This window comes from Nothobranchius furzeri, chromosome 4, assembly GCF_043380555.1.
Source record: "Nothobranchius furzeri strain GRZ-AD chromosome 4, NfurGRZ-RIMD1, whole genome shotgun sequence".
NCBI classification, from domain to species: domain Eukaryota; kingdom Metazoa; phylum Chordata; class Actinopteri; order Cyprinodontiformes; family Nothobranchiidae; genus Nothobranchius; species Nothobranchius furzeri.
In genome coordinates, this window is record NC_091744.1 from 70,933,480 (window position 1) to 70,945,848 (window position 12,369).

Consider the following 12,369-nt stretch of genomic DNA (forward strand, 5'->3'; position numbering starts at 1 on the left):
AATCTTGGTGTTTAGAGCCACGTAGCTTCAAGTTACTCAACCATCAAAAAGCAAATCTATCTATCTATCTATCTATCTATCTATCTATCTATCTATCTATCTATCTATCTATCTATCTATCTATCTATCTATCTATCTATCTATCTATCTATCTATCTATCTATCTATCTATCTATCTATCTATCTATCTATCTATCTATCTATCTATCTATCCATCCATCCATCCATCCATCCATCCATCCATCCATCCATCCATCCATCCATCCATCCATCCATCCATCCATCCATCCATCCATCCATCCATCCATCCATCCATCCATCCATCCATCCATCTATCTATCTATCTATCTATCTATCTATCTATCTATCTATCTATCTATCTATCTATCTATCTATCTATCTATCTATCTATCTATCTATCTATCTATCTATCTATCTATCTATCTATCCATCCATCCATCCATCCATCCATCCATCCATCCATCCATCCATCCATCCATCCATCCATCCATCCATCCATCCATCCATCCATCCATCCATCCATCCATCCATCCATCCATCCATCCATCAAAACGAATGTTTCAATGCATAAATGAAGATGTGGAATTTCAAAAACAATCCTCTTCTGCTGACATTTACCGTCCCACTCCATCACTGCCTCATCCCTCTCTTGCCCCCCCTCCTTATCACTTTATTCCCTTTCACCTTACCCCCAAAACTCTCTCTTCTCGTTTTAGTCTGCCTGTCAGGCTTATCTGTAAGCTTTTTCCTCTCCCCATTCCTCCATGGATGGTGCCATCCCCCCTCATTCTTCCCTCCATCCCTAGTCGTGCTCCCCCAGATGTCCCACGGCAAAGCTTGCCATGTTAATGTTGTTTGTCTGGGTGTTTTGATGTCTGCTTCTGGTCATGGTTGGCGGAGGAATAAGCACCTCTAAACCTGTGTCACTCCCTGAGACGCAGCAGTTTATTTTAATGCTTTCTTTGTGCGTGATCTGTCAGTCAAGCCAATCCTCCGTCTCCCCTTTCCCAACTCTTCAGAGACTGACAGACTGGCAGCCCGCTATAGGAGCTATTATAACACACACAATCTCATTAGTGCAAGAGAGAAGAATATGGCTGACGGATTAACTGCAGCTCTCATTCCTCAAAGCAACTTTGTAGTGTTGCATCAATTACGCATGGGTAATAGGTGTCAATGGCAAGCTGGCTCTGACAATATGTAGCAATTAAATGGATTTGTTTCAGCACTTTTTATGTTCTGTTGCTGAGGAGAAGAACAGCAGCCATGTGTTCATTAGAGGCCTGCTAAGTAGGGACAGCACTAACATTCCCTGTCCATTTCTTCTTATCTTGTAACCTTCCTCTCCAGCATTTACTTCTTTTTTCTCTTCATCCACTTTCAGCACCTTATCTAGGACTCAACACTCTCTTCGGCATTCTCTGGCTCTCTTACCTGTGAAGCTGACATTAAGAATGTAATCCCTGTAGAGTCTGCGCCCGTCCAAGGCCTTCATGCTGTCACACAGTTTGGTGGTGTTGAAGCACAGGCTCCGTTGCATATGATGGAGGGCATGAGCCATGGCGTACACCGCGTTCACCACAAACATGATCTTGGACTCTGGTTCGAAATAGCCTTTGTCCATTGACAAGTCTTCGTCACATGGCGGGAGAGGTGTCTCTCTCAGAGCCAGCCCTCCTAGTCCTAAAGAGCACTGAAAGCGCTGCTCCCAGAATTCCTTGAACCATGGATTCCGGAGGTTTTTGACTGGGTTCAAATTGAGAAAGTAGCGGTTGAAATCTGCTATGGGGTTGGCCGCCAGCTCGAGCGTGATAGCTCCTTCGGCGGTAACCTCGTTTCCCTTGACAATGCTTTCCTGTGCACCCCAGCCATCACTGGCCACCCAAATGAAGGAGGTGTTAAGTCTAGCTGCAGCTGCAATAAGCTCTCTGGCATCATCGCTACGAAGGAAAAGGACGGCCACATGGGCATTTGGCTTCTGAAGGAGCTGACGGATCACAACCTCGTAAGACTTCTTAGCGTTTGAGCGACCGACCTAAGAAAAAAGAAAGATATAATTATTTTAGTATAAACCATCTAACATTTATCATAGTTTAACTCCCTCTAAAAAATAAAACACTAAGCAAAATGAATAGGATGCATATTGCTTTTTCAGCCACAATCACACCATATTTTCTCTCAGCTAATTTTGATGTTGCATCTGGTTCTGTCAAAGTCAGCCAATGAGTTTTAGCACAATGAATGTAGTGGTTTATGCAACATTTGGCTTAAAAACACATTAAGGCTCACAAATTTGCATCTCCCTTGTATGGAGCAAGAATTGGGACAGAATTACACGTAACTTGTACCAAGTTTTGTAACTTGTATAACATGTTTTGTAACCAACTTTCGATAGTTCACATTTTGTTTCATATTTTGTAATACGTAACTTTCGTTGTGTAACACATGTCCTGTCTTGGAAATAGTAGCCACTTCTCTAATTATTGCAGCTTTATATTATTATTTTATCGTGAGTATTTTCTTACTTCCCCCAGCATTTGCTTAGCCTGGCCTGCCAGACTCGTCCTCTGTTTAATTCTGCACAGACAACGAGTCTGGTTACTCACAGGCAGAGAGGCACATGAGGGGCGGGACTAGCCAACTCAAAAATAACCAGTCAGCAAAAAGACGTAAATGCCGACTGTACTGCGCAACGCTGTAGTTTTTTAGCTGTAGTCAAAAATGCCGTCTGGCAACGGCGCAAACATCTTTTTTTCTTTTTAGAAGAAATGCTTTTAGCGCTTCTACTTGTTGTGGTTTTAAAGACATTCAAGTCATTTAGATCAGAGGAAAAAGCCGCAGCAAACTCCGCTGCTGTCTTCGTTGTTTTTTAAGAAACTGAGTGTCGCTGTGTGTGATGTCCACAATGCTGTAGTTTTTTTTAGCTGTAGTCAAAAAGGCCGTCTGGCGACAGCGCAAACATCTTTCTTTAGAAGAAAGGCTTTTGGCGCTTCTACTTGTTATGGTTTTAAAGACCTGTTCACATCATTTGGAACAGAGGAAAGAGCCGCAGTGAACGCCGTTTCAGTCGCCATGTTTATGACAAACTCGGCATTGTGGTGTGTGATGTATGCTACTCAGCATTGATTGGTCGGTTAGAATTCTCGGGGGTGGGGTTATCTGAATAGGAGAGTTCCCAGACCCTTTCTCTGTGCAGAATTAAACAGAGGAGGAGTCTGGCAGGCCAGGCTAATATTTGCTTATCTCCTATTTTTATCTTTTTTTTTGCAGCAAGTACTGCTTCAATTTAATGTTGTGATTTCTCGCACATATAGCAATAAAACCTTCTAATTTTGATAATTCTTGTTATGGAACACGTAACTTTCGTTTTGTAACATGTAACCTTCAGTACATAACAACTTTGCGTGTTTTGAGAGTTGTGATTTGAAACTTGTACATTGATTTGTTTTCTGCAAGTTACAAAATGAAAAGTTTTACGCAAAAGTTATGTGACAGTTAAGCGATTAAATGCTACAAAACAGAAGTTACGCATTACAAAAATGAAATTTACGTGTTACAAAATGAAAGTTTCATGTTACAAAACTTGAATGACATGCTACAAAATGAAAGATAGTAACAAAACATGTTACAAGTTACAAAACTTGGTACAAGTTACATGTAATATTGCCCCAATCCTAGCTCCATACCTTGCAAATCAGAAGATGATATTCCCCAAGTTAGAGTCAAGAATGGGACCTGTCTCTTCCACTAATCACCTTTTCTGAAGTGGCGATACAGATGTTCCTCATGCGTGCCTCCTGCTCAAAAGCCTCTATACCAGTTTCACCGTAATCGCCCTCTGATGCAACAGTAGACACGTACGTCCAGTTAAAGAAGCGGAGGATCTCGGCCATGGCTTTGGCCTGGTAGAAGTCAGGAGGGACTGTTCGGGCGAAGTAATCGTAGCGGGTCTTGTCGCTGAGCTTTGCACTTGTTGAAGCATAGCTGATCTGAGGGATCTGAAATAGCCTGAGTAGATTGGCAACCTGAAGATGGAGAGAAATGGACAAAAAAATAAATAAAAAACAACAAATTTTGGTTAAATAAATCCAAATGTACACCATGTACATCAACATAATTCAATGTCGTTGTTTTCCACAGCCTAATGTTTCATTTCTTGAAGATTAATGAATGCATGCATAAAGATATAAAAAGCATATCACTACAGCTGTAACATACGCAGATTGAAGACATATGCTATTAATAAGCCTTGCTGTGCAAGACAGCATTAAATTTCAGACTGATTGCAGTCACAGAGCTGCTGTAGTAGATCACAGACGTTGGTGAGGTGGCGACAGCTGAGCCAGTTTCAGCTCATTTCATTCATCAAGACATTTGAGGTGTCGTGAAGTGTCACGATAAAAAACAACAACACTTATTTCTGTGTAGTTTTTTCTCTTCAGTTTAGATTTAATAGGCTAATGATTAAATAGTTTCCATTAATTCTTTGTTATCTACGTTTCAGTTTCTCAAACCAATTAATGTGATACTTTTTTTTAAATTTAAGGAACAATATCATTATACTTTTCTTACAGAAAAAAAACTCTGGCACACTTGGAGGAACAATATTGTAAGAAATACAGTATTGGCATGTCTGACAGTTTGTACGAGTCTGTTTTTCTTCTTTCAGTTACTTCACAAAATAATTTCTAAATGTGTTCTCATGTAGCTCTCACTTTATTTGCCTGACCACTCAAGCAGTTTCCTGTTATTCACATTTTCTGACCCACAGAAACTAAACTAGGCCAGTGGTGTCCGTTTATGGTCCTCAGGAGCAACTATCCCGCATGTTTTAGGTGTTTCTCAACTTCAACGCACATCATTTGAATTAATGGGTGAACAACATGCTTCTGTAGGACTTGGAGGATTCCTGAGGAGTAAATTCAACTGTTCACGTTAGAGCTTAAACCTAGAAACATGCAAATGTGCAAGATAGTGGACTTTCATGACTTGGACTGGACATCACTGGTGTGGTGGGTTTGTCACACAACTGAAGACAGGATACCTTGAATCAAGGTCTGATTTAGAATTTACCACCGGGATTGGAAGTTAAATCAAAGGGAAATCCTACAGGCCCCTTCAATCACAGTTTAAAGAGCAAGTCACCCCCTACAAGAAACTTACTCCACTCCCACTTCATGTTTGAAAAATACAACAAAAGCTGTTGCCTGGCAGACTGAGAGGGCGGAGCCGCTAACAAATACACACACACACACACACACACACACACACACACACACACACACACACACACACACACACACACACACACACACACACACACACACACACACACACACACACACACACACACACACACAGACTCACAATAACATTGTGACATCATAATGTACTAACTAACGTCATTGAGTATCTCTTAACCTCAAATTTAAATTCAAATGTAGTGCAGACATTTTACCTGACGATGGCACAACATGACAGTTTTAGGCAGAATATTTAAATTTGAACTAAGATGCACTAAAGTGTCAAATTATTGACTACATGTGTCTACAGCACGGTTGGATAATCATGTATACAGTTTATCAGCAAAAAAAAAGGTTGATTTGGGGGTGACGTGCTCATTTAACTGTATTATTTTCTGCAATTTCAGCTGTTAACTTTATTTTCTCTCTAAGTGTTTTTTTCCCCAGAAGAAGCTACAGTGATGTTCTGCTGAGCTGTGGTGGCCTCATGGAGGGGCCATCGTCTAGCACACTGCTGCTAACCACTTAAACATTCTCTCTGTCCTGATAATAACTTTTTGGTTTCCTTGACTTTTGATGTGCTAATACTAGTTTATCCGTTTAATTATAGATCCACTAGGATACATACTAGGATAAATACAATAAAGTTTATCTCTCACCAAATAGAACATTTACTGAGAAATCACAATATAACTATAGACACATTACTTTGTCTTTGTGTGTGTGTGTGTGTATGCGTGCGTGCGTGTGAGTGTGTGTGTGTGTGTGCGTGCGTGCGTGCGTGTGTGTGTGTGTGTCTGGTCTGTTTTCTCAATCCCCAGTGACTCGTGGAGGATGGCTGCTTATACTGAGCCAGGATTCCCTGGAGGTTTCTTCCTGTTAAAAGGGAGTTTTCCTCTCCACTGTCGCTTTATGCTTGCTTAGTATGAGGATTGATGTAAAGTCACTGACACTAGTCAGTGACTTGATGCAATTTGCTGGGTTCCTTATATAGGAAACATTATTTCTGATTGGCTTAATGAACTGACCTGAAGTTTATTATGTGAAGTGCCTTGAGACGACTCTTGTCGTGATTTGGCGTTATATAAATAAAATTGAATTGAACTGAATTGAATTAATCAAGGCCATATGAAAGACAATAATAATAACAACAATAACAACAACAATAATAATAATAATAATAATAATAATAACAGAAATAATAATAATAACAACAGCAACAACAACAATAATAACAATATTAATACTACTAATAATAGAAATAATAGTAATAATAATAATAATACTAACAACAACAACAACAATAATAATAATAATAATAAGAATTATTATTATTATTATTATTATTATGTTTGAAATTGACATCATTAGTAACTGAATTATTATAACATTTATTTTCAAAACAAGCAAAACAGTGTGTTTTTATTTGTGTGAACATTAACAAATTAATCCATGAAAAAATTCTTCATTAAACAGATTTCAGTTAAACTTTCTGGAATTGTAGTGAATGAGACCATTATCTTAAATCATCTGTGGGTTTTATTTCTGCCAGATGACTGGGGTTGAGTAATGTTTCTCTCTATGAATTTTAGTCCCAGACATTACAAGCAATGGAAACATGCCAGGCACACTCATGCTTGCAGCCTCACAAATAAATACACAGACATTCTGCTGGCGCCTTGGTTTAATCCCTCCAGAGCGCATCATACTGGGTGTTTGTACATTCATTCATAGTTGAGTTGATGAGCTGTTTTGACAACATGTCAGAATCTTATTAGACTAATAACTAGATGAGCAGAAAACACACAGGTTGACACATGTGCACTCTCTCTCTCTCTCTCTCTCTCTTTCTCTCTCTCTCTCTCTCTCTCTCTCACACACACACACACACACACACACACACACACACACACACACACACACACACACACACACACACACACACACACACACACACACACACACACACACACACACACACACACACACACACACACACACACGCTACTGGAGTGACGTCTGCTTCTAATATTGCGCGATTTTTTTATGGTTTCAGGACAGGATTTTGTCAACGCCGAAAAATTTATCCAAATCTCTCCATGAACCTGTCACCTAACAATGACCACGGCTACCTAAGAGCCTTGTCTGTAAAGACATGGAGACTTTACACTATTCCAGTCCTGTGAGGAAAAAAAGGGATAAAGATGTAATATAGAAATTAGCTGAAAGTAGGAGAAGAGAAAGAAACGGAAGGCAAAAGAAATGGCAAAAGAAAAAGATTTGTGCATTTCCAAAGATGTTGCATTGACTTTTACCAAAATTAAATGCAGACCTTAATTAAAACGTGTCTTCATCCTATAAATGGAGATTGGAGAAACAACCCTGTATTGTAGCGGTTTATAAACAGACTCAGAGACATTCTAACATGGGTTACACCAAGCACAAAAAGAATACATATACATACAAATGAATGGAAGAGCGAGGCATGCAAAGTAAATGCCTTCAAGGCATCGGAGTGCATGGTTAAACATAAAATAATTCCCTACTACTTCATTTAGAAGCAACAGACAGACTGGCTAAGTAGAGGAGCCCGGTTAGATTAGCATCACTGGCAGAAGATGAGAAAGCTGAGCAGTTCGAGGTCTCATAAACATCACTGATTTCAGAAAATATGGGTTAAGCAAACTGCAAAGAAAAATACACAAAGGGCAACAAGAATGAGCTGCAAGAAAACAAATGAGGATAATATGTGATGAAGGACAAGAAACAAAGCAGATATGTCAATTGCTGCCCCTGGGATGAGGAGGAGGTGGACATGATGAAAAAGGGGGCTGAGGTCAGCCTACACTGAGATCTCCTCAAATAGCCAGGGGGGATGCCTCTGGATGCAAATAGATATGGAAAATATGGGGAAAAGGAAGTGATGAGAAAGAGCAAAGCAAAGGTTTAAATAACCAAAGGAGAGCAATGCATAAAATAGTAGAGACAAAAATAAAAGCTGGGAAGACAGAGAGAACGTTGCAGAGATTAGGGATTTAAGAACTGATAGGAGGAGGCTTTTGTGCAGTCACAGAGGAGTAAAGGAGAAAAAAGGGTTTTATGCTAAACTATGCAAATAACCAGCTCTGTGACAAGAGCAACAAAAGCTGGGAAAACACAGATGAACACACTGACGGAACTCCAGTTTAAGAAATATAAATACACATTAACACACACTGACATAAACAATGATGGAAACAGGTAAAGCAACTCAACTAAAGGTAGTCTTGGCACACATGGTCATGGAACTCAAGCAAAGATAAATTACAGCCATTTTTTAAAGTTGCGTAACGCTTATGGTGAATTATTTATTATTGTGAACCGAGTGTTGGTTTTACCTGGATAGAGACGCTGCTGAAGGACCCTCCAATGACTCCTGCGATGGCGAGCGGACTGTCGTCCTGCAGAGCGTAGGATCCATCCGGACAGATGAACTCGGTGTCATCTACCTTGGTAAGGGAGGCTCTCACAAACTCCAGAGCCTGGAGGTCACATGCATGTAGATAATTTCTATCTTTCAAAAACAACCTCACTTATGAATGTACATTTGGGTTCAATCATGCCATAATACATTGGTGTCCAGTCATGGTCACCCATTGTGATTCCATCCATCCATCCATCCATCCATCCATCCATCCATCCATCCATCCATCCATCCATCCATCCATCCATCCATTCATCCATCCATCCATCCATCCATCCATCCATCCATTCATCCATCCTCAGGGGGAACCCCAAGGCGTTTCCTGGCCAGCCGAAAACATAGTCCCTCCAGCGTGTCCTGGGTCTTCCTTTGGGCCTCCACCCAGTTGCAAATTGCAAATTACAAAAACAAAACAAAAAACAAACAAACCCAAAAACAAAAAAAAAAAATGGACAGATGGAGCACAAGACTGACATGCGGATTGGTGCTGCATCTGCAGTGGTGTGGGAGTTGTACCAAACTGTTGTAGCGATAAGAGAGCTGAGCCGGCAAAGCTCACAATTTACAGGTTGACCTACCAACCCTCACCTATGGTCACGAGCTTTGGGTAGTGACCCAAAGAATGAGATTATGGATACAAGCGACCAAAATGAGTTTTCTACGCAGGGTGGCTGGGCTCTCCCTTAGAGATAGGGTGAGAAGCTCGGTCGTACGGGAGGGGGTTGGAGTAGACTCGCTGCTACTCCACATTGAAAGGAGCCAGTTGAGGTGGCTTGGGCATCTAGTCAGGATGCCTCCTGGACGCCTCCCTGGTAAGGTTTTCTGGGCACGTCCAACCAGGATGAGACTTAAAGGAAGACCCAGGAAACGCTGGAGGGACTATGTCTCTCAGCTGGCCAGGGAACGCCTTTGGATTCCCCCAGAGAAGCTGGCCCAAGGGGCTGGGGAGAGGGAAGTCTGGACCTCTCTGCTTAGGCTGCTGCCCCTCCGACCCAACCCCAGATAAGCAGGCGAAAATGTCTGGGTGGATGAAAAAAACAAAAAAAAAAAACCAAGATGCAAACCAGATGCAGACCCACCTCAACTGGCTTGTCTCGATCAAATGCAACTATCCACCTTTTTTTTTGTTTCCCTGCTTTAACAAACACGGTTCAGTGGTTGAATTTCAAGTTTTGCAGAAGTCTGCTAATCATCCATGGGTACAAAACAGGTGTGTTGGAGCAGAGAAACATGTAAAACATGCTGAATAGTGATGTTTGAGGACCAAGACACGACCTTATTGCTTTAATATCAAGCCCATTGAAAACCAAATCTCCATTAATCTTTATGCTATGTTTTCTTTTAGAAATTTTCTTCAATCTCTCTTTCTTCAAATTTTCTCATAAAATATTTGCTTTAATTATTAGTGTAAAATTCCTCAACATAACTGATAAATTGTGCAGATTTACCTGACTTTTACATGCCAGTAAGACCCACTGATTAAGAAACCATGGTGAATGGTGATGTTGCTAAAAAGTTTCATCAGCATTCTGATCTAAATGCCAAAAGTGAAACATCCACAGCCAACATTCACAATGTGATCAGAGTATTAATCAGTTAGAACCCTGAATAGGATTTGATGAAAGACTCTTACTGAAACCTCTCTTGTCTAGTGTTCACTCACCTGCTCGAGTGCATACGTATCTCTGGAGCAGGTGTCTAAGATGTGGACGCCCAGTGAGACACCCGGAAGCAAACTGTTGTCATTGTTGATTCTATCTATGGCAAACAGCATGGCCTCCAGCCTCTGAATCCCTCTGTCTTCATTCACACGTCCACACTCCTCCATTCCACTACCCTTCTCATGCACTGGAAACAATCCGCCTAGGACTAGGTCACCCTCAATGCGGATCTCGCGGCGTGATTGAGGAGGTTCTGTGAGGAAAGCGCCTTGAAACATCATGACCAAGATTAGAGAAGAGAGCCAGGGCACCATGTTGGGCTCCAGGAGAGTAGAGGCTGTCAGAATGTGAAAAGAGATCCAAAGGCGAGTGAGGGGCTGAGGGTCAAGGTTAGGGGCGAGGGGTGAAGAGTGAGGCGCTCAGAGTGAGTTGGGGTCGAGTTGAGCGGCAGCCGTAGATGTTTGGGTCTGTTTGTGGCCCATGAAACAGTCAGGCAGCGCTGAACTGGACCACACACGGAGGAGCAAAACATCTGGGCATCAGTTCTCCTTAAAGGTAAAATAAAGGACAGGGAGGGAAGAAATAAAACACATTCTACAAAACATTGGACAAATCACAAAGCTGTCAGGACGTGCACTTTAAAATCCTTTTGTGTTTGCACTATGAAGTGTAGCAGACCTTTATTGGAGTTTGGGGACATTGTTAACAAGGACTCAAAGTCATTTCTGCTTCACAGCAAAAGCCCAGCTACAAGAGTTACAGAATTGTTCCGAGATTCCTCTCCACCCTTCCTTCTTCGAACCCTCCACAAACATCACTCAGCAAACTTTTTTTATATTGTGTGTATGTGTGTGTATGAGCCCTATAGTTGTAACAGGGTAAGCAGCTTAGACGGCTGGTTGATACTTGAGCTCAGCCTTCTTTTGCCGCAGATCAGAAGAGCTCCTCTAATCTGATCTCCCTCCCAACGTTCCCATGTTTGTTCACCAGTTTATTCCTCTACACACATGTGTGTACTCTGTGTTATCATTCTTATGGCTTCTACTCCTCTCCGCCACATAATTAGAGTGTGATGACTGAATGGATTTCACCATGAAAGACGCTATCTGACAACAATGAAGCCAGCAGAAGCTGATGCTGCCGATTACAACTTATAACTCAATTATAGATGTGTTATGGCTGTTTTCTTTTTCTGAAGCATTCACTATCTCCACTTTGGTCAACGATGGTCTGACATACTATACAAAAGGAGATCAATTCAAAGATTCACTCAACAGGTGATTTTACAATTGACTTAATTATTGATAGCACTTTGCATGTTACATAATGTCTTCTGTAGCTCCAGGGGGAGAATTTTTGAGGATTTAGCAAGAACCTTGGATTACTAAGTGGGGCATGGATTTACCAGGGAAAAAAGAAAGATTCATGAATGAAAGTGTTTTTGAATAAATTAACTGCACTATTGTTCAATTCTCATTTACACATTTGTGACATCACAAATGAGGGACTTTTTGAAACAGCTTGTTTTAGATACTCAACCTAACACAGACAGAAATGGATGGAAACTTTTACTTCATACTTGGAGAGTTTATAGTGGCAGTACAGACCCACATGGCAGCACAAAAGGATGAAAAAGGTGAGTTTTGCACAATATGTCACCTTTAAGTAAATAAAGTCACCATTGTTTTGGAGGAGAATCTAGCCAGGCTGAAAATACTCTTCCTTTGTACTATGATGCCAATACTGATGTTACTGCCACATACTGGCTTGACATGGTTATTTTAGCAGTTGTTTTACATTTTTGTTTTAATTCATTCATTAACTCATTCATTCATTCAGACTCTCAGAAAGAGGGGATACAGCTGTTTAAAAATATCCAGAGCAGTACATTAACGGTCCCAGTGCAGACATGATGCAAGCTGGGAGTGAAACTCCAGTTGATTGCTGGCCTGTGTGTGTGTGTGTGTGTGCTCCTGGAGCA

At 41.0% G+C, this 12,369-nt stretch overlaps 1 protein-coding gene across 1 annotated transcript in view; it reads right to left on the minus strand.

Moving 5' to 3' along the window:
• grm3 (glutamate receptor, metabotropic 3) overlaps positions 1 to 10,842 on the minus strand; it is a 31,256-nt gene extending 20,414 nt beyond the window's left edge. The window contains exons 1-4 of the mRNA XM_015964627.3: positions 10,391 to 10,842; positions 8,642 to 8,785; positions 3,777 to 4,046; positions 1,456 to 2,056 (exon numbers count right to left, since the gene is read on the minus strand). Coding sequence (XP_015820113.1) covers positions 1,456 to 2,056; positions 3,777 to 4,046; positions 8,642 to 8,785; positions 10,391 to 10,702 — 1,327 coding nt within the window. The 5' untranslated portion in view covers positions 10,703 to 10,842. The remainder of the gene's footprint in view (positions 1 to 1,455; positions 2,057 to 3,776; positions 4,047 to 8,641; positions 8,786 to 10,390) is intronic.
• Between the last annotated feature and the right edge of the window lie 1,527 nt (positions 10,843 to 12,369).